This window comes from Euleptes europaea, chromosome 11, assembly GCF_029931775.1.
Source record: "Euleptes europaea isolate rEulEur1 chromosome 11, rEulEur1.hap1, whole genome shotgun sequence".
Taxonomy (NCBI): domain Eukaryota; kingdom Metazoa; phylum Chordata; class Lepidosauria; order Squamata; family Sphaerodactylidae; genus Euleptes; species Euleptes europaea.
Genome location: NC_079322.1, coordinates 67,746,556 through 67,769,231, shown reverse-complemented (window position 1 = coordinate 67,769,231; position 22,676 = coordinate 67,746,556). Strand labels below are relative to the sequence as shown.

Genomic DNA, 22,676 nt, shown 5'->3' with positions numbered 1-22,676 from the left:
CCCCTCTACTTTAAAAAGCACTTCAAGTAAACTCCACTCATAAAGCAACAAAATGGGGGTCAAGGTAGGAAAAGACTAACACAACAAAGGCTACACATGAAGCAGCCTTATACCAAGTCAGCCCATTGGTCCATCAAGGTCAGGACTGCCTGCTCTGACCAGCAGAGGCTCTCAGGTGGAGGTCTTTCACATCACCTCCTACCTGAACCTTTTAAGAGAGCCAGCGTGGTGTAGTGGTTAAGAGTGGTGGTTTGGAGTGGTGGACGCTAACCTGGTGAATTGGATTTGTTTCCTCACTCCTACACACAAAGCCAGCTGGGTGACCTTGGGCTAGTCACAGCTCTGTCAGAGCTCTCTCAGGCCCACCTACTTCACAGCATGTCTGTTGTGGAGAGGGGAAGGTGATCGTAAGACGGTTTGATTCTTCCTTAAGTGGTAGAGAAAGTCAGCATATAAAAACTAACTCTTCTTCTTTTTCTAAGTGAAGGTGCCAGGGATTGAACCAGGGACCTTCTGCATGCCAACCAGATGCTGTACCACTAAGCCACAGCCCCTTCCATCTAGTGGATCCCTTCTGCAACCAATTAACAACGAAGAAAGGAAGATACTTTAAAAATAATATCTTCCATAATTCTGTCAGGACTTTTTGCTATTATGACCCATGGTTATAATGACAAATAACATGCTACAATAGGACTGCTGTGTAGCTTCTTTCCTGTCTGAAACCACACTGCACTCAAGACTCTTCACTGACTGTACAGAAGCGGCTTGAAATTCATGGCAGTATTTTCTAGGGCCTGTTTGTTTTAGTGGAATACTAGAGGTGTTAAACATCTCTTTGTAAATCTCTTGATAACTCACAGCCCATTCCTGAGATTTTGGCCGAATCTCGTGAGGAGGAGGCGTGACCTCGCCGCCAGCATAAGTGCGTCTAATCGTGGCACAAGATGCACTTACGCTGGCAGTGGGGCTCCTTTGCCGGCACAGTCTCTCCGCCGGCACAGTCTCCTCCCCGGCACAGTCAGTCTCGCTGTTCTCCATGGGACGAAAGGCCCCGTTTAACAAACAAACAAAAAAAACGCGAAAAGGCTTTTTTTTTAATCGGCGTAGGCGGAATGGCTTTAGGAGGCGGCTCGACTGCGCCTTCTCCTCGCCGTTCCCCTACGCCGATTCTCAGGAATGCACTGTTGATGCTTTCACAGGCTGAGAAGGAATTGTAACAGTGCAGTGGGCCTACAGCCACTGTGGTGGTGTTGTGGTCACAGTGCCGGACTAACACTGGGGAAACTGAGGTTGAAATCCCCATGCTGTGGTTGTGGGACTCTGGACCTACCATGCTCCATCTCACTGCACTGGTTTGTTGTGAGGATAAACCCGAGGAGAGGGAAACCATATATGCCACTTGGAAGAAGAGGGGGGATAAAATATAATAGAGAAGAAACCATGCAAAGCTATGCTGCAGCAGGATTTAACAAGATACGATCTTGGTGTCAGATCCCCAGGGTGGGGTGGGGGGGACTGCAACCTGGGTCTTCCAATAGAAGGCTCTGCCATTCAGACAGCGTGGAATCAGAGGAGTTTAACCTTCTCCATACTTCTCTGTCATTGCAAGGATCTTCCAGACCTGGAGCAGCTCCCACTGCAGCCTTCCAATCAACTTTATATAATCCAGGCCAAACAGATATCCTTGCCAATTAAAAAAAAAAACCCTACGAAGTGTTCTTTTTTGGTTCTGACTCATAGCTTCCACCCCAAATTTAATTCATTGCTACCTATCCACTATTCTTTTACGTTAGGGGAGAGGTATTTAAGCCCTTTGGTGTCTTTATTGTCTACCCACTGCAAAGACTGAAAGATCGCTTATTTACTCAGGGAGCAGATGGCCTTGTAAAGGCACAGACTTATGGAAAATGTCACCCTTCTCTGTTTGCTTTCTGATAGTCTTTCATTTAAAGCTACCCTGAAAAGAAATATTTGAGAAGTGGAGACAGAAAAGGAAAGCAAGAGGAAACAGTTGCCTCCGTCCAACATTTCTTCCTCTCCTAAAACTGTAACCTGTGCTCCATAATGTATCGAATCAGGGTTTTTTTTGTTTTTTTTTTAAGTCTGCTCCTCTGAATGACAGGCTAATTAGAATGATAACCAGAATGAGAGGGTCACACCTGCCCACATAGCCAAGGCTGCATTTAGATTTCACAATGGTGTCTCAGCACTGTGCAGGAACATAGCTTGTTGGCAGTGCTTGGACACACCCGTTCCTGGTTGGCTCACACTCTAATTTGCCTTGAGGTCAGAATGCAAGCATCTCAGAAAATGGGAGTTGGTTTTCTCCCCATCTGGCTCTCTGATTTTCCAAGATGTCTGCATTTGAACACCAAGGCAAACTGGAGCATGATCAAACCACAGCATGGTGTGGTGGTTAGGACGGGCGGACTCTAATTTGGTGAACTGGGTTGGTTTCCCCACTCCTCCGCATGAAGCCTGCTGGGTGACCTTGGGTACTCACAGTTCTCTCCGAACTCTCACAGCCCCACCTACCTCACAAGGTGTCTGTTGCGGGGAGAGGAAGGGAAGGAGATTGCAAGCCGGTTTGATTCTCCTTAAAAGGTAAAGAAAATCGGCATATAAAAGCCCAATTCTTCTTCGTCTTCTCCACAGGGCTCGATCGAGTTTCGCAAGCAGGAGGGCGAGAGAAGGAGGCGGTGAGAGGGAGAGGGCTGCAAACAAGCCATGTTTGTGCACAACACCGGCAAACCTGTTTAATTGGTTTTTGCGAGATCCAAATACAGCCCAAGACTGGGAGTCAAACTACAAACTGTATGATATGATACCTAATAGCCTTTTTTAAACAGCATAAGCAAATTCGGGAGGAGATTACTGGGAGCAGAGAAACAGCAGACAGGAGGTAATCAGAAGACCCTCCCCTGTAGCTTCTCTGTCGCCAAATGTCTCATCCCAAAACTGCTTTTTCAGTTGAAGGAAAGGTATCAGGGTTCCATTACACAAACATGCCTGCTAGGTGCTCTTTGCCTCTAGATGGGGTGGATGTACAAATCGGGGATACAACATGCTTTTGGGTCCTGTCCTTGTAAAAGTGATGGGGCCAAGAGAATCACTTTAGACATTCACCTTGTACTATGGTTAGGAACCCGCATGTATCCCATTCCCTGTACATCTCTTGACAGGTTAGCTTGCTTACACAGTATGTCTGTTTTTACCCACAGTCTTGATGAACTTGATAGAATTTAGCAATAAAATTTAAGAATCTTGTCCAATAATGTTGAAGAACAAAAAGTTCAGCCTGTTATGTTCCTAAATTCCACTGCAGAACTATGATGAAATTCCAGCACATGATTCTATGCAACATTACATCCTATCGGGTTCAGCATGCCTAAGGGTGAAAACAGACTTAGAATATGTGCAGAGGGCAGTACTGGCTGGAACAAACACTATCTGCCCTGACCACACATGCCTGCAAAGGCAGCTAACACACATCCAAACCATTTCCAAACTCAAGCGGCAATCCTAGGCACACTTATCCCGGAATACTGTACATAGCAGAGCTAGTGTGGTGTAGTGATTAAGAGCGGTGGTTTGGAGCGGTGGACCCTGATCCGGAGAACCGGGTTTGATTCCCCGCTCCTCCCCATGAGTGGTGGATGTTAATTTGGTGAACTGGATGTGTTTCCCCACTCCTACACATGAAGGCGACTGGCCTTCTGATTGTCCCTGCTCTCTTCCCCGCCCATCAACTGATGGGTGGGGAAGAGAGCAGGAGGGGAAGAGCTCGGTTGCCCTGGCTGGCTGGCTAGCGGGCCTTCTAAGGGTCCCCACTCTCTTCCCTGCCGGTATTTTTCCGTATGCCCCCATGTATAAGACGACCCCTGATTTCTTAATTTTGAGTTCAAAAAAATAGGGGCATCTTATAAATGGGGGCATCTTATACACGGGAAAATACAGTCAGTCGGCATATAAAAACCAACTCTTCTTCTTCTACTACTACTTCCTATTAGATATATGAAGGTCTGAGCTGTGCGTTTTCACCCTTCCTTCCGAGAAAAGGTGCGTGAGCACAGCAACCTCAGCACGCTTTCACTTCCTTCATACGGAAAGGAGGAGAGAGCCCTAACCCACAGCTTCTCTTAACACAAAACTCTTTTACACTGTGTTGTGCTGTATTTATGGACCCTCGTGGCTCACACCTGTTTTGGGAAAAGAGGGAGAGGGAAAATTAAGCTCAAGAGCGACAAGCGGCACAGAATGTAAACGGGAAAGAGATGAGGAGACCTCTGATGAACAAGGGTCGCTATATCCCCCTCAAATGTTATTTGAAATATCTGGGAATGTGACATGAAGGGTGCCTTGGCAGATATTTTGGTAAGACAACAGGCTACGGATGGCATAAACGGCAATCTCACTCACTACTGATTGTTAATCAATCAAGCAGTATACGCTGATGTCTGAGCCACTGCCAATTGTTTTTCACACACCAGACTGTCTTACCTTTGAAATCTGCTCTCTTAGAATTCTTTATCATTTCCATGCACCTTATTTCCTCTTCGTGGATCTCCAGCTGAAGTCTGCATTCTGGGTGAATACTGTTTACCTGTTAAATCAACAAAGGACCTGGTCTTAAAACACTGATTTTGCAGCAGGGGAAGCAGCCTCCAATTACAAAACAGGCCGAGTCTTCTATAGACACAGAACTAAGCTTTTCGAAATTTGCAAGGACTACGTTAAGCACCATGACAACTTTATTCTACCTTTCCTCCAGGCAGCATAGATGGTTCTCCCTTCCTCCATTTGATCTTCCCAACAACCCTGTGATGTAGGTTTCGCTGAGAGTGTGGCTGATCCAAGGTCACCCAGCAGGCTTCATGGCTGTGTGGCAGATTTGAATGCGTCTCCAAAATCTTAGTCCAATGTCCTGTCCACTACGCAACACTGGCCCTTAAGTACTGCATGCCCAGGACTCCTTTTTTGCTAAAAGTTCTTAGTATTAGTTACATAAGAACATAAGAAAGGCCCTGCTGGATCAGACCAAGGCCCATCAAGTCCAGCAGTCTGCTCACACAGTGGCCAACCAGGTGCCTCTAGGAAGCCCACGAAAAAGACGACGCAGCAGCATCGTCCTGCCTGTGTTCCACAGAACCTAATATAACAGGCATGTTCCTCTGATACTAGAGAGAATAGGTATGCAGCATGACTATTATCCATTTTAACTAACAGCCATGAATACCCCTTTCCTCCATGAATATGTCCACTCCCCTCTTAAAGCCTTCCAAGTTAATCAGTTTGGCATTTATTTCCACTCTTTTTAATGGGAAATCCTTTTCCAAATGTGACGCTCCTTTCCTTTTGGCATTTGGAAGCAGATGACGGAAGGGCAGGGCCAGTTTGTGCCTTGGGGGGATTGCGAGAACAGGGTGCCAACTTTGACTTTAACAGGAGGTGAAGGCTCGTGTTATTGTTGTTTAGCAGGAACCAGAAGAATGATGCAGGAGTTTCCCCATGTTGCACACTGGCTCCCCTACCACCACCGTAGCCACAAAAGATCAACTGCTCTGCAAGACTGCTAGATTCAAGTCCAGGAGCACCTTAGATCCCAACAAGATTTTTGGGGTATAAGCTTTCGAGAGGAGCCTTGACTCTCGGAAGCTTATACCTCAAAAATCTTGTGGGACTCTACGGTGCTCCTGGACTCGAATCTAGCTGTTCCACTGCAGATCAATATGGTGGCCCTCTGAAACTGTTCTGCAAGAGAGAGCCTGCAGTCAGGAAGGTGGGCCAAGACTCAGTACAGGAGCACCAAAAGTTACCTGGTCTCATGTTCCCGCTCCTTTGTATCCCTGCCTCGGTGGGAGATCAGTTGAAGAAGAAGAGTTAGTTTTTATATGCTGACTTTCTCTACCACTTAAGGGAGACTCAAACTGGCTAACAATCACCTTCCCTTCCCCTCTCCACAACAGACACCCTGTGAGGTAGATGAGGCTGAGAAAGCCGTGACTAGCCCAAGGTCACCCAGCTGGCTTCATATGCAGGAGTGGGGAAACAAATCCAGTTCACCAGATTAGCCTCCGCAGCTCAGGTGGAGTAGTGGGGAATCAAACCCGGTTCTCCAGATCAGACTCCACTGCTCCAAACCACAGCTCTTAACCACTACATCACGCTGGCTCTTTAAAAGAGTTGGTACACTCTTTTAAAGTTTTGGTTCAAGCCACTGTCCTCTTCCCCTCTTTCCTCCTGGGTTCCTTGCTTTTCTAGGTCTCATTTTAAAATTGTGAGGGTTTGTTTTTAAAAAAGGGTTGGAGTCATCAGTGAGTTGCTTTGGGAACCTCAGCCCATAAGAAGGATTCAAATGAAATAAGAGTAAATAAGCAAAGAAAGGAACAGCTGCCCATTCATAAATAAGACAAGATTTTTCACTTATTTATTTAATCAGGACATTCATACCCTGCCTTTGTGCCAATAGTTTGCACTCAGTATTTTCTCGACAGTGTGAGGAGGTGCTGAGAAAATTTTCATATACAGCCATTTCTGTGTGCCAGAGCAGCATTGTATGGATTAACACACTTATGATTCTTACAGCACACTGAAGAGGGCTTTACGACACGGCATTGATTCTAGATCTCCATTTGTGCAGTGGACCTGTGGGGTGCAAACACTTACCATTTTATGTGGAAGAAGCCTAATACTGGAAGTAACCAGTGCTTCAGTGCACATTAATTCACACTCTGCTTGGCAGATTCTTCTATAGTGCGTAATGTATAATGACCTCTATCTTTGGATTTGATGAGCACATTTTGGATGTTTGGATTATATGTAGATGTTGAGTCTGTGTAGCATCTCAATATATTTTGGGTGAGAGGATATTTTGCTTGGCATCCTGTTCTTTCCCCCCCATATGTAGCATTTCTGTGTGCCAGGCTGTTGTTAAAAAGAACATGCGTGTCAATCCTAAAATGCACAAGAGGAAGTACTATTATTGTGGCTGTATCTTTGAAAATATCTGCAGAAGCAATTGTGCGGTCGACAAGTGCAGAAGAAATTGATTACAGCTTGCAAGAGAGCTCACCTTGCAGAGGCATGCTGAATGGGGAGTACTGACCCCATGGGCTGGTCCCATTTTACCATTATCACATCACTACTGCAGGGCTCTAGTAAACCTGCTGCTGATTTGGTTATGTTAACAGACCCTATTACATAGGAGATTGAACAAGAAGAGTGAGCTCACAGAAAGGGCTAACTCTTCTCCACCAGGTGCGTTTAACCCAGGTGCTCAGCCCTGCGCATATGATGGCCTGATACATACAGTTCTTTCTCCTCAGAAAATAAAAAATCCGGGGCATGGGCAAAGTTTGCTAGAATTGGGCCACTGTGTGTAGAAGAAGAACAGTTGGCTTTTATACGCCCATTTTCCCTACCTTTTAAGGAATCTCAAAGAGGCTTACCATCGCCTTCCCTTCCCCACAACAGACACCTTGTGAGGTAAGCGGGGTTGAGAGAATTGGGAGAGATCTGTGACTGGCCCAAGGTCACCCAGCAGGCTTCACATGGAGGAGTGTAGAATCGAACCCTGTTCTCCAGATTAGCGTCCGCTGCTCATGTGGAGGAGTGGGGAATCAAACCCGGTTCTCCGGATTAGAGTCCACCACTCCAAACCACTACACCACGCTGTACATACATCAATATAATACACGTGACCGATAAGCGGGGGCATATGCACCCCGCCAACAATGTGCCAGGGGTCTGACCCTCTGGCTGTAAAGCTTGCTTTGTACCATTGATTTGTAGCCCCCCTCTCTAAAAGATGGATCCTCTTTTTTACTGAGTTGCTGGGTCTGCCGGAAGCTATGAACCAAGGATCTCTCACACACATACACAAATCACACCTCTAGATCCACAAGCCTAGCCAAACCTCTGCACAGATAACCTGCCAGGGGAAAATACAAAAAAAACATGGCCACCATAGGAAGTCTGACTACATCAAATACACCTTATCGCCCCGTGTGCGCTTCTTTCCTCACAAATTTCCAATGGGTATTCTACCTCCTGGGAGGGAAGGTGGGATGTTATAGTCCTATCTTGTCATATCTCAGAAGCTAAGCAGGGTCAGTGCTTGGATGGGAGACCCCTGAGGATGGCTCTGCAGAGGAAGGCAATGGAAAACCATCTCTGCTTTCCACTTCCATTGGAAGCCCTTTACTGGGATCACCATCAGTTGCCTGCAACTTGACGGCATTTAAACACTACGATGGAGATACTTGTTTTGAATAATAAGATGGTCAGAAATATTTCTCACTCAAGAAGCTTTTAAAAATACAACTTAAAAGTTTTATTTGTCTCTTTTTGTGGGATTAAAAAGTTTTATTTGTCTCTTTTTGTGGGATTAAAAAGGTTAGAAATTCTTCATAACAGGAAATGCAGATTGTAACAGAATAACAGAACTGAGAAGTCTGAGATGATTAACCATTTGAGATAACAGATAACCATCTCAAACGTCTCAGTTCTGTTATTCTGTTATAATCTACATTTCCTGTTACGAAGGTTATCCTGTTAAAGGTTTTTCCTGTTAAAAAGGTTATGTAACCTTTTTAATGTAAGTTAAAGTGATATATTGTACTTCCAAATATCAAAGCGGTTCACATACAAGTTAAACCTTTATTTTCTACCAAGAGTGACTTCTCTTGGCAGTCACTGGTTTGTTTCTTAAGCTTTTTTTTTTTACACCTTCTTAAACTTAAGCTTCTTTCTTTTTTTACACAGTGGTTCTTTAGTTGTATGAGTTAGGAAAACTAACACACTTCCCCAGTTTCTCTCTCAAATTTGCCAGGGATCACTTGTTTTACAAGAGCTATTTCCCATTAAACTCTTATGAATCAGAGCTGTTTTTCCTAGATTAGATTTTCCTAGATTTTTCCTGTTTTTCCTATGAATCAGAGCTGTTTTTCCTAGGTTATCAATCTTGTCCTGATCCCAAAACTCAAAATGTGTTCCTTTTTACTCCTTGAGGAGAATCCTCCACCAGACAGCTTATAGCTCACACAGCTGTTTTCAAGCTCTGCCTGTTAACCTCTCTCTCAGTCAACTGTCAGTTCTTAACTGTCAGAGTTCTAACAGCTACTCTCAGAATTCTATACAAACTCCCTGTCAATCATAGGCCAGGGAGGGCGGGTTATAAATCACAAAATAAATACATTAAATAAATAGGGGTTCCATGACTGGGACAACTCTAGAATGCAACTGTCCATCACAAATACATATTCTACCTCCTGTTTGTCCTGCTGATAATGGAACTACACACAGATGCAGTTATGCGTAGTGCCAGTGAACCATAAATCCCAATGTAATCATTCGCTGAGCATCGTCTAAAAATATTATTCTTTTTCTACGTTCAAATTACATGGTTTAAATGTACTATAAACAGTATTTTAGTAAAGATAGGGGATTAAAAACAAGGATACTTCTCAAATCTGTGGTCAAAAATAAGATGTTCAAGACTCTTTTTCTGAATGTTCTTTTCACATTACTTTGTGGAAGAGTGCTCGCGTTCTAACAAGTGAACCGGCTGAACATCCATGTGCTTGCAAAGAAATGGAGGGCCTTAAGATGCTAAGGGATCTCATGCCAGACCCTGAAGAGGACACTCACCATCCTGCATGTCTGGGATTCACACTGGCGAAAAGACTGTTTTGGTTAAGTGGGGGATACAGATCAGTGCTACATACTGTTCCACACAATTAGATGAGTTGCAGTCGTTAAGATTCAAGATTCATAAAAAGTAACTTGGAAAGATACAAGAGCAAGCAATTTGGCAGAAATCCCAAAGTTCTGTCATGCACCATTTAGCAAGTTTGGCTAATAATAAATGGTTTCTGACAGGGGCAGTGAACAAGCCAGAGATCTTCTTGTATATCTCCACTCAGTCCCGTGAATTAAACAGCTATTCCATAATTTGCATGAACTACTTTGAAGTACTAGAAGGCCTGATCCTAGAGTCTGTTAAGCTGGCAAATAAACACACAGGATCTTACTAGGTGCAGCAAAGGAACTGCCAGAGCAACGGCGGGACCTGTAATTTTGTACTAGCACTAAGCGTACAGGTGTTTTGCGCAACAAGAGTCAGTAGGGGCGGTTTACCTGCATGGTCATTTCAACCACCTTGGAACCAGGCAAGGCAATAAAGCAGTTAATTGGGATCGTGAGCAATACAAAGCACTGTAGGACATTCCAGTCGCCCTAGTTCCTTGATAAATGCTACAGTCACAGCTATCCACAGGACTGTGGCGCTTGTTAGGAAGATAAAAAGTTTTTAAATAGCTGCTAATCTGGTTGGCAAGTGAAAATCTCTTGCAAGTGAGACGGTGGGGAAGCTTTACAAAAAATTAACAATACTTCGTGCTTATATAGCACTATCGGCATGCGTAAGTTTACAGGTTATTTTGCTGTAAATGTGCAAAAGCCCTGTTGCATTCAAATCATTATCTCCATTTTACAGACACATGGAGGCTAAAAGAGAGGTTTCTTTGCAAGATTGAGTTACCCGTTGTCCAAACAAAAGCTGAGAGCTGGTGCAGGGGTCATCATTGGACTGTTAAGATTACTAGAAGGGAGACCGAACGTTTGAATCTCTGCTCTATCTTGGGAAGTCTACTGGGTGATCTTGGGCCAGTCGCTGTCTTCCAGCCCAACTTACCTCTTACAAGGTGGCTGCGGTGATAAAATGGAGACAGGAAGAACGTTGTAAGCTTCTTTGAGTTCCCAGTAGGAAGAAAAGAAGTGTAGAAATATAAATAAATAAATAAATAAATAAACACTTTAATTGTTCCATGAACTACAAAGAAACACATGGGATAGTTGCTTACTCCACTCTCTTGTTCAGAGACTGCCATACGATAATTAAAATAGTTAAGGATCTGCTTCTCTGGTAGTATATCATGAGTCTGTCTAACCCAGTACTGTCCAAGGGTTCAGGCACAAAGTCTTTTCCAGCCTTGCTATCTGGGATACTTCAACAGGGAGTGCCACGGACTGAGCCAAAACCTTCTACGTGCAAATCAGTGTATCAGGGTTGAATGATGGCCTCCTCTTTAGAAAGTTAAAAAGAAACAGAAACCTTCTGGTCATTGTCTCTTAAGGTCCATTCTGTTGTGCGGACAGCATGAAAATTATCTGAACCTCATTCCATGGACTACCATCCAGCAATATAATAAATTACAAAAGCAATCCACCCTGTCCAATTCCACGTTCCTAAATCTTCGCACACTCCTTGGCACACCTGGGACACCTAAAACTACCATGGAACATTTCCTTAGATAAGGAAAAAAACCTGTTCTACTCCCAGCCCTCAGCTACTTATAAATTGAGGCTTTGGGACATTTTTGCTCACACATTAGATGCAGCAGACCCAGGTTTGCATTCCACAGGGCGTTTCTGTCAGCCCATGCTCCTGGACAAGCTTGCCTCTAACGTAACCACAGAAATGCGTTTGCATTCACAGTTTACATTTTTAGGAGTATTCATCGGTTTATTGACAAACAAAATGGCTTCTAGGCTTCCAGTGAACCTCCTTTTGATGGAAGAGGCACAAGGAAGGAAGGCAGGCAGGCAGGCAGGGTTCAAGTTTTGCAGAGCAGAATGGTATGATACCAGCCTTGGTGCAATGCTATTCTCTACTCCAGACTTTGCCCAGCAAAAAAAGGGAGCACGTTTTCATCCTTGGTGCCATCCTGAATCGCAGAAGGTTTAACTTGACAAGATGCTGTTGAGACTCGTGATTCTTCCAGCAGTTTAAACAGGTAACAAGTTGAGTGGGGCCCTGGTTTGGCTCAAGCCAGGGTGGTGTAGTGGTTAAAAGCGGTGGTTTGGAGCGGTGGAGTCTGATCTGGAGAACCAGGTTTGATTTCCCACTCCTACACATTAGTGCTGGAGGCTAATCTGGTGAACTGGATTTGTTTCCCCACTCCTACACATGAAGCCAGCTGGGTGACCTTGGGCTAGTCACACTTTCTCAGCCCCACCTACCTCACAGGGTGTCTGTTGTGGGGAGGGGAAGGGAAGGTGATTGGAAGCCAGTTTGAGTCTCCCTTAAGTGGTAGAGAAAGCTGGCATATAAAAACCAACTCTTCTTCTTCTTCAAGATGTGGGGATGAAGGAGTTTCACCACATGGTTTTGCCAATCCAAACCATCATCACCACTCCCCACAGGCTATTAGCGGCCCTGGAAAGGCAAAACTAAACAAAGCCAGGCATCCTCTATTTTCTTTTACAAGGTCCAGAAAGAAACGTTTTGTTGGTGAAACCAAGCATGTGGTTGTGGAAAGATTATCCCCCCCCCACTGCCAAAGCCACAGCAAGTTCCTAAGAAAGAAGATGGTTTTATAATGCCGCTTTTAAACTGTCCAACAGTACTTAGCAAAACAGCTTAGGTTCAAAACATCACCTGAGAGCCCAAATGGGAGAAAGATGGCAAAATGAGAGCTACACCCATCATAAAAAGCCTAGAAGGCATGAGAAAAGCTGAACGGCCTTGCAGTGTACGGAAAAGAAGATAATGGAAGGTCTTGCAAGTAGTTTTCAAATATTTAAAAGGATTCCATAACAAAGATGACAAATACTAAGAAGACCAGAAGCAAATCAATTTTTAAACAGTAGGCAAAAATAACCGGAAGAGCGCTCCAGGTAATAGAAGTGGTTGGTGAGGAAAGGCAGTGTGGTATAGTGGTTAGAGTGCTAGAGTAAAACTAAAAAGACTTGACTTTAAATCCTTACTCAGCCACCAAGCTCACTCCTATGCAAAGTTAATCCAGTCTCAACTCACTGATTTGAAAAGGCTTAGACTAGGGCAGTGGTCGGCAAACTCATTAGTCAACAGAGCCAAATATCAACAGTACAATGATTGAGATTTCTTTTGAGAGCCAAATTTCTTAAACTTAAACTATATAGGTAGGTACACTGTTTATTAACTTAATAAACTTTAATTAAAGTTTTAAGTCTTAATTAAACTATAGGTACACTGAATAAAACTTGATATCATACTTAATAATTATCTTATTTATTGATAAAAATTAAATTGTAAGTAAGGTATCCATAAAATTAAATCATGACAATGACTGACAAACATTTAATGTGAACAATGGCCTTGCATCACGTTTTATGTTCCCGCATTCAAAAAATTGAATGCAAGGAGACATAAAACAGGGACAAACAAATTCGGCTGCTTTCCCTGCCAGGTAGAATCACTGCCCGGCCCTGGCAAGGAAAGCAGCGGCAGCACCTTTTCCTCCCCCACCCCACCCCCCTCTCCCCCCACCCTTGGCTGGCGTTTGAAGCTCACCTCCAAGCAGCCTGCTGCCTGGATCCCTTTAAGAGGGGAGTGGACATATTCATGGAGGAAAGGGGTATTCATGGCTATTAGTTAGAATGGATACTAGTCACGCTGCATACCTATTCTATCTAGTATCAGAGGAGCATGCCTATTATATTGGGTGCTGTGGAACACAGGCAGGATGGTGCTGCTGCAGTCGTCTTGTCTGTGGGCTTCCTAGAGGCACCTGGTTGGCCACTGTGTGAACAGGATGCTGGACTTGATGGGCCTTGGTCTGATCCAGCAGGGCCTTTCTTATGTTCTTATCTCCAGTTGAAGGAACCAGGCAAGTAGGTGATGGGAAAGACCCCTGCCTGAGACTCTGGAGAGCCGCTGCTGGTCTGAGCTGACAATACTAACTTTGATGGACCAAGGATCTGATTCGGTATAAGGCAGCTTCGTGTATTCAAACCTGGTTCGTTGCCACACATGTGCCTTGTTTCTCACTTTGAAGGAATCCTGGTTGAAAACTCACTCTGGTTATCTTTATCTAATGAATGCAATTGTGCAGATTAAACAATGGTAAGCCCCCCCCCCCACACACACACACTGGGCTCCTAAACAGGGTTTAAGCAGGCTTAGAAACCTGGTTGGGGCAGGGGGGAATGAACTTGGGGTCAATCTGTGCACCAGCATTTGTACATCACAGGTAACCAGAACTAGTTTAAAACCATGATTCCTTCATTGCACTCCAAGCAGAAAGGAAGGGGGAGAAAGAGGAGCAAAGCATACGCACATGCATGAGAATGGCAGGTTTGCGCACAATCAGACAAAGTCGCCCAGATAAGATGTTTGAATGCAGCCATGGAGGAAATGCAGGAAAGAAAAAGGGGGGGGGATGTAATATGGAAGTTCTTGCAAACCTTTACGAGGTTTGCAAAGAAACAGCCAGGCATCCATCCATAAAGGCTATTTCATGTTTAGGGATCATCCCGTGTCAGGATTCCCTAACATGTGAGGCTTAAACTGCCAGTCAGCTGAACAAAACTGTAAAAGCTGGACTGGCCAGAATATGCCTCTGACTGGAAAATCACTTTCTACACTACATAATGCACATTCATACAGGATACTAACAGCATGAGAGACGCTCAAAAACACCTTTGAGTATCACATGTGGAAAATGTTCCCAAAAGAGGAACATGCTTCCAAAGGGGTCAACTAGAGGAAATGTCAGAGATCTATGATTGAATCTCAATAATCAATTAATAGTGGCTGCAGAGGATGTGGGACTTGAATTGGGACCTTCTTCCCCTGTGTAATTTCCCCAATGAAAATGACACCCAATCCCCAGCCCCTCAGAGATTATAGCCCCCCTCTTCCCCAAAAAATGTAGAGGTGACTTCAATTTTCTCTACTTAGCAATTAGCAGCTCAGGAGGGATTTGATCAGAAAAATAGAACAGGAAAAAAGTTCTAAAAAGCACATTCCCTGGCATCATGATCCCCTCCCAAATCAGGAACTACTCCACCACTACACAGTCCGTTCACACAGTGGTCAACCAGGTACCTCTAGGAAGCCCACAAACAAGACAACTGGGGCAGCATTATCCTGCCTGTGTTCCAAAGCACCTAATATAATACTTGGATGGGAGACCACCAAGGAAGGCAATGGGAAAACCACCTCTGCTTCTCCCTTACCTTGAAAGCCCCTTGCTGGGGTTGCCATACACTGGTTCCGACTTGATGGCACTTACATACATTAAGGTACATGACATTTTCTCTAGGCTTATTGGCAACCCTACATCTACTACAAATTTCTTATTATCAAAGCTGGCCACAGTCTTTCCCAGCCTTACCATCATTTCTCCTCAGTCCTGCTTATAAACCTTGTTCTGCAACCTCCATGACCCCAAAGTAGCCTGTTCTGTGCATTTTCCCTCCCAGCCGATATGCTAGGGACACCCTCACAGAACACCTGCACAAGGCCCCTGTCTCCCCCGCCTCAAAACTCACCTCTTCCTATTGCTTAACATTCTGGTCTCTCAGTTGCCCCTGTAGGCTGTTGTTGCCACATGAGAAAATATTACTAGGTTCAAGTGTTAAGCCTACAATCTGGGATGCACAGGCTCAAGTCCGCATTCTGCCATAAAGCCTGCTGGGAGACCTGGGGCTGATCACTTTCTCGCAGCCCTGGTAAGTATTTGGATGGGAGACCACCGAGGAAGTCCAGGGTCACTACATGGAGGCAGGCAATGACAAACCACCTCTGTGTGTCTCCTTCCTTGAAAACCCTACTAGGTCACCATAAGTTGGCTACAACTTGAAAGCACTTTCCACCACCAACCTTCCAACTTAAGAACATAAGAAAGGCCATGCTTGATCAGACCAAGGTCCATCAAGTCCAGCAGTCTGTTCACACAGTGGCCAACCAGGTGCCTCTAGGAAGCCCACAAACAAGATAACTGCAGCAGCATTGCCCTGCCTGAGTTCCAAAGCAACTAATATAATAGGCATGCTCCTCTGATCCTGGAGAGAATAGGTAATACATCATGACTAGAAGAAGTAGGTAGGTGGGACTGAGAGAGTGTGACTAGCCCAAGGTCACCCAGCAGGCTTCATGTGTAGGAGTGGGGAAACAAATCCAGTTCACCAGATTAGCCTCCACTACTCATGTGGAGGAGTGGGGAATCAAACCACTGCTCTTAACCACTATACCAGGCTGACCAGTATCCATTTTTACTAGTAGCCATGAATAGCTCTCTCCTCCATGAACACGTCCACTCCCCTCTTAAAGCTTTCCAAGGTGGCAGCCATCACCACATCCTGGGGCAGGGAGTGCCACAATTTATGTGTTGTGTGAAGAAATACGTCCTTTTATCTATTTTGCATCTCTCACCCTCCAGCTTCAGCTGATGACCCTGCATTCTAGTATTATGAGAGAGGGAGAAAAGCTACTCCCTGTCCACTCCATACCATGCATAATTTTATAGACCTCACCTTAAACGCCTTCTTTCCAAGCTAAACAGCCCTAAACATTTTAACAGCACCTCATAGGGCAGCTGCTCTAGTCCCCTGATCATTTTGATTGCTCTTTTCTGCACCTTCTTATACTTTGAAAAAGTATAACAAGCAGAAAGATCTGTAAGACCGGCAAGGTCATAAGTGAACTAGAACAGCTTTATCATGAAGAATCACAAAGCAGCTACTTCAGGCAATTGATTCCAGAGAGGCGTCGTATTTGTGCTTTTGATCTCCACATTTACATCATTTTCCTAAGAAGTTCCAGTTGGGTTTAGTGGATGTCAATATCACTAAATATCTGCTTCAGGTGCACTTCTGCGAACACGTCTAAAGCTTGCAAGGATGCTAATCCAGGACGCATGACATTAGCTCTGGATGTCCTGGAAGCACCGCCAGGGGTGGGTCTCGAATGCTGAACTTCCCAGAGTTGCAGAGTTCCCATATCGTACCTGTCTTCTCCCTACCTGGACTCACAATCGCTGGGAGGGGATTTTCCTATTGGGGGAAAATGGTGCATGGGGCAGCCCCATAGCGGTCTTTTTAAGGATTTAAATAACACATTCAGAGATCCGGCAGCAGATCTCCTATGGAATACACAGTGTGTCACGCCATCAGCCGTTTTGCCTGTTCCAAGTTGTTGAAATACAAATATAGAAGCGCAATGCTAAATGTGGACCTACTATACTCCGACCTGAATGCTTAACTCTCTTTTACTCCAAGCAATATACACTTAAATCGGTTAATATCAGTTTTGCTTAAGAAGAAGAGTTGGTTTTTATATGCCGACTTTCTCTACCACTCAAGGGAGACTCAAACCAGCTTACAATCTCCTTCCCTTCCCCTCCCCACAACAGACACCCTGTGAGGTAGGTGAGGCAGAGAGAGCTCGAAGAGAGCTTTGACTAGCCCAGGGGTGGGGAACCTTTTTCCTGCCAAGGGCCATTCACACATTTATAACATCTTTCGGGGGCCATACCAGGTGTAGATCTCCCATGGGGGGGAGAGGCTAGGGTTGCCAGGTCTCCAGCCACCACCTGGAGGTTGGCAACCCCAGGGGAGGCCACCCAGAGAAGGCCTGCAGGGCGCCCCCACTCCCCCCTCCCAGGTGGGAGGGCAGCCAGCGGTGGGCCCCAGAAAACAAGGCGCCAGGGGGGCGCAGCCCACAGTTGATTGGCAAGGGAGGAAGGAAAACAGAGAAAGAGGGAAAGGGAGGGATGGAGAAAGAGAGAGAAAGGGAGAAAGAAATGGAGAGAGGGGAGAAAGAAAGAAAAGGATGGAGGGAAAGAAAAAAAAAGGACGGAGGGAGACAAAGAAAGAGACAGAAAAAGAGGGAGGAAGAGAGGGAGAGAAAGGAGAAAGAGTGACAGAAAAAGAGGAAGAGAGAAAAGCCTCCCACCCACACACACACACCCGCACATGCCGGCCTGCGTGACCGGGCCCCAGCCACCCCACCTCCCCCGCCCACACACACACAACCGGCGGCACACGGAGCACCAAGCAACCGGCCCCCAGTCTCCGTGCACTCCCCCCCCCGAGCTCCGCGGCAGGATTCTCGGAGCTCCCGAGGGCCACAAAAAATGTCCTTGGGGGCCGCATACAGCCCCCGGGCCTGAGGTTCCCCACCCCTGGACTAGTCCAAGGTCACCCAGCTGGCTTCGTGTATAGGAGTGGGGAAATGAACCCGGTTCACCAGATTAGCCTCCGCCGCTCATGTGGAGGAGTGGGGAATCAAACCCGGTTCTCCAGATCAGAGTACACCACTCCAAACCACCGCACTTAACCGCTACACCATGCTGGCTCTTAAAACCACAGCTCATCGCAGTAATACTTTGAACTCCATTTTTCTTCACTTGATTCAGAGGAAAGGGTGCATGCACCCCCTTCCCCCCCATGCAGAATACAACCGTCATCCCTAGTGTAGCTTTCATTCTAGCAAGAGCACATGGACAAAATTATACCTTGTACTTGGTCCATGCAATTTATCACACTCCAGTTTCCTACTCAAAATCATTCAATGCATTTTTACTCCAGTTGCAAACGCACATCAAAAGAGTTGAAAAATTCCAATTTTTTTGCTAGTCTTTCATCATCTTGATTTTGAGTAGGAAAAGGAGTTTGATTTATGCCGAGGCAAATCAGTCTTTAGTTCAGTTTAGCTTAGGAGACAGTGGGTGTTAAGTGTCATTTAGTGTCAAGGAGAGACAGGTTGTCAAATCCTACTCAGCCGTAACTCATCACTGGGTGCTCTTAGGCCAGTTGCTTGCTCTCAATCTGGTGCATCTCATGAGGTTGTTTGTTTGGGTAAAAGAAGAAGGGTTGGTTTTTTTATATGCCAACTTTCTCTACCACTTAAGGCAGAATCAAACCAGCTAACAAACACCTTCCCTTCCCCTCCCCACAACAGACACCCTGTGAGGTAGGTCTGAGAGAGTTCTACCAGAGCTGTGACTAGCCCAAGGTCACCCAGCTGGCTTTGTGTGTAGGAGCGGGGAAACAAATCCAGTTCACCAGATTAGCCTCCGTCACTCATGTGGAGGAGAGGGGAATCAAACCCGGTTCTCCAGATCTGAGTCCACTGCTCCAAACCACCACTCTGAACCACTACACCACGCTGGCACAGAAAAGGAGAACAATATATGCTTAAGATTGCTAACAAGCCTGAAGAAAACGGTCCAGTCCCTTTAACAGAGGCTTAATATGTGGAAAGGGGCAACTAAAGCGCATGAAGATAAATAATAGCGGCTTGTAAATAACACCCCATTAGGACTCCATTAAAAGGACAGGGCATGTTTTCTCCAGGCAGTTGGCAACCCTATGCAACCCTATACTACCCAGAGCTTCTTGGAAGAGGCATGGGATAAAATAATAAGAAATACTGCAACGTCATAATAAATAAATTAAATTAAAAATGCAATGTCTAGGTAACCAATCTGGGTGAAAAGCATCAAAGGCTCTGAGAAGCAGCCCATTTTTTATTTACAGAGTAACATATAGTTGATTAACACTGTCTGCTTGGGACTGACCGACTCCATTAGATTACAGTGTGGAGGTTTATGGAAGCGGGGAATACCTCCAAGGAATTTGGGAGGAAGTCACACTCAGTACTTCACACCTGTCAGTAACAAATCCCACAGAGCAGGGAAACGTGTCAGACTCTTCCTTCCCTTATTCTCAAGGATGTGATCTCCGCAACAGCTCCTCTCCAACCAAGAGTGAATGATGGGATTCCCTACCCTGTTTCAGGGTACAAATTCACTATGAAAATCAGGATCCGCTTTCCCTCCCACAAGAGTCACAGGTTTAACAAGCCAAGTTGCTTAAAAACAGTTACCCTGTAAACTCTTCACCACTGTCATGCTGGCAACCAGGATAATTAAAGATGGTATTCCTCTTCCAGAAAAGAGCAGGAAAAGAGGAAGACCCAACATGAGATGGATTGACTCTATAAAGGGAGCCACAGCCCTCAATTTGTAAGACCTGAACAAGGTTGTTAAGGATGGGACGTTTTGGAGAACATTGATTCATACGGTTGCCATGAGTCGGAAGCAACTTGACAGCATTTAACACGCACACAGAGGAATTGAACCTGGGATCTTCTGCACCCAGAGTGCAGAGTGGGTTCTAGATCAAATCAAGCCTGAAATGACCCTAGAAGCTAAAATGACTAAACTGAGGCTATCGTACTTTGGTCACATTATGAAAAGACAAGAGTCACTGGAAAATCATGCTAGGAAAGTTGAAGGCAGCAGGAAAAGAGGAAGACCCAACAAGAGATGGATTTACTCTATAAAGGGAGCCACAGCCCTCAATTTGCAAGACCTGAGCAAGGCTGTCAAAGATAGGACATTTTGGAGGACACTGAGTCATAGGGTTGCCATGAGTCAGGAGCAACTTGATGGCAATTCACACACACATTCCTCTTCCTCACACTTTCAAAGCAAGGCAATGGGTGAAAAGTGCAATTCTAACTAATTTTAATTTTATTTATTTATATGCTGCCTTCCCACCTGATCAGGGTCCCCAAGGCAGCGAACATAAAACAATTAAAACATCTGCTCAATTAAAAAAACAACACTGAAAATTACAAAATAATTCAATAAAAACTCATAAACAATGTGAGTGACAGCGAATATGGAACCAGAGGACAGTACTTATTTCAAAATTAACACCAAGTACACTAATACATTTGACACACGGTGCGTCACTTACCAGCCAACCTTTTGGCTCCCTGTTCCAGTGGTCACAGAAAGTCCTAGAAGAATGCCTGTTGCTGGTACATTTTTCACAGTGCCCCCATTTTTATTTACTTCCATTTGTACCCTGCCCCTTTCCCCAATGGGGACCCAAAGCAGCTTACACCATTTTCCTCTCCTGCGTTTCATCCTCACAACAACCCTGTGAAGTAGGTCAGACTGAGAAAGCATGGCTGGCCCAAGGTCGCCTCGCTTTTCACGGCGCTTGCTCCTTGCTCTTCCATGCTCATCCCCCTCCCCCACAAAACCATCCGAAATGGTACAAATTTCTAGTAGGATAAGGATCAAAAGCCTAGTGGTAACAAAAAGGCTGCCCCAGGGAGAAAATCGGGACGGGGGTGTCAGATTTAAGAGAGGGGTGAGAAAAATCACTCCTGCATCCTGAAAGCCACTGGGTGTCTGACCTGCTCGCGCAAACAGCCCTCAAATAAATCAGGCGGGAGCAGTAGCGGAGCGCACTGCACTCTGAACGCGCTCAGGGGCTACTCTTCCCCCAGCTCGCAGGTAAGGGCGCGCGGTCCGGGGGCCGAGGTGTGTGTGTGTGTCAGATTTAGGAGAGGGGTGATAGGAGGTTTCGCCCTGGATTTGCTGTTCTGTAGGTGCACATTTTCCCCATCCGAATTCTCCAAAAAATAACACACACACCCGTGCCGAGTTTGGAGAATTCGGATGGGGAAAACGTACATCTAGAAAGCAGCCAATCCAAGGCCAAACCTCCGGGGCATAAATGGCATCAAGCCGACCTGCCTGCGCAAAGAGCCCTCGAATAAATCCTTTTTTCCTTTTATCCCTTAGAAGCTCCTTGATCAATTGATCTTGAGCAGCATATATCTAGTGTTGCAGGGATATAAGGACTGAAACAAATCTTGCCACTGACAATGTAGCCTTGGGGTCCCTATCGCTTAGTAAAAAAGGCATTATGTCTGTCACAGAGGCATTGGATTTGTATATTAAAAGGGGGGAAATATAGTGCGATCGAAGTTCCTCGTAAAAGCGGCATCCCGAAAGGGCATGGGCTAATGAGTCCATAGAGCCAGAGGAGCCAGGGCAGATCCTGTCTGAGTATGGGATATTCAGAATTCTGCCCTGCATTACCATAGAGGGGTTCGCATTCAATCTAGCCAAGCAAAAAGCTCCACAGAGACGAGGAGTTGTCAGATGATATGTATCGGCAGGCAGACCACGTGGAGGGGCTATTCCGAAGAACTGGGATGAACAGACGCGACGAGCACGAAAAGCAGTGCCGTTACAGGGCGAAAACGCACGGTCGCTTGGTCCTCCTTTGATCCCTGTTTCAGCCAGGACCGAACGCACATTAGGCGCAACGCATGGGTTAGATCCTGGAGGAATCCGGGCTGAAACAGGGATAAAAGGAGGACAAAGCGACCGTGCGTTAAATCACTGGTTCCCAACCAGGGGTCCGCAAGAACTAAATTAAGGTCCACGAAACAAAGTTATAAACCCATAATAAATTAATATTTTCAATTAAAAGTTCTCTATTATAAAAACATATATTCAAATATTATTCTAAGTTTAATGTTTAACTAACAGTTATGATTAAAGTTTATTTTCAAATTCTCAGAATTTTTATTTTGAACCTTGGGGTCCCCGGTCAAAAAAAGGTTGCGTTAAATCGAGCTCTTGAATGCGCTTTTTAATTTTGGCGAAAGCTTCAGACCGCCAAGAAGTCCGTCGGGAGCGGAGCGCGCCGCACTCTGCACGCGCTCAGGGGCGGCTCTCCCGGGGGCCCGAGGAGGGGCTCCGAGGACCCCCCACCCCCCCACCCCGAGAACGACTCACCAGCCCCAAAGTCCAGCAGGTGGAGAGGAGAAAAGGCGCAAAGTGGCGCATCCCCGCCGGCGGGATCAGCAAGCCGGCGAAGGCGGGGGGCTTCCTGGGCGGCGGAGAGGACCCCCCGGCAGAAACATCCGGAGCCCTCCGCCCTCCGTCTCCGGGGCGGCGCCGCACACGTGGCCCGGGCCCCACTCCCACGAACGGGGCTCGACGGTCAGCTGCAAACCCGCTGCCGCCCGCGACGCCTCCCGGCCGGCACTGGCTCTCGTGGCGCTGCGCAGCCAGCCCCGGACTCCTCCTCCT

At 45.8% G+C, this 22,676-nt stretch overlaps 1 protein-coding gene across 1 annotated transcript in view; it reads right to left on the bottom strand.

The window, feature by feature from the left end:
* The window catches only part of VIPR2 (vasoactive intestinal peptide receptor 2), a 67,213-nt gene extending 44,783 nt beyond the window's left edge, over positions 1 to 22,430 (bottom strand). Inside the window, exons 1-2 of the mRNA XM_056857122.1 lie at positions 22,380 to 22,430; positions 4,504 to 4,606 (exon numbers count right to left, since the gene is read on the bottom strand). Of these exons, the coding sequence (XP_056713100.1) occupies positions 4,504 to 4,606; positions 22,380 to 22,430 (154 nt within the window). The remainder of the gene's footprint in view (positions 1 to 4,503; positions 4,607 to 22,379) is intronic.
* Positions 22,431 to 22,676: the final 246 nt, after the last annotated feature.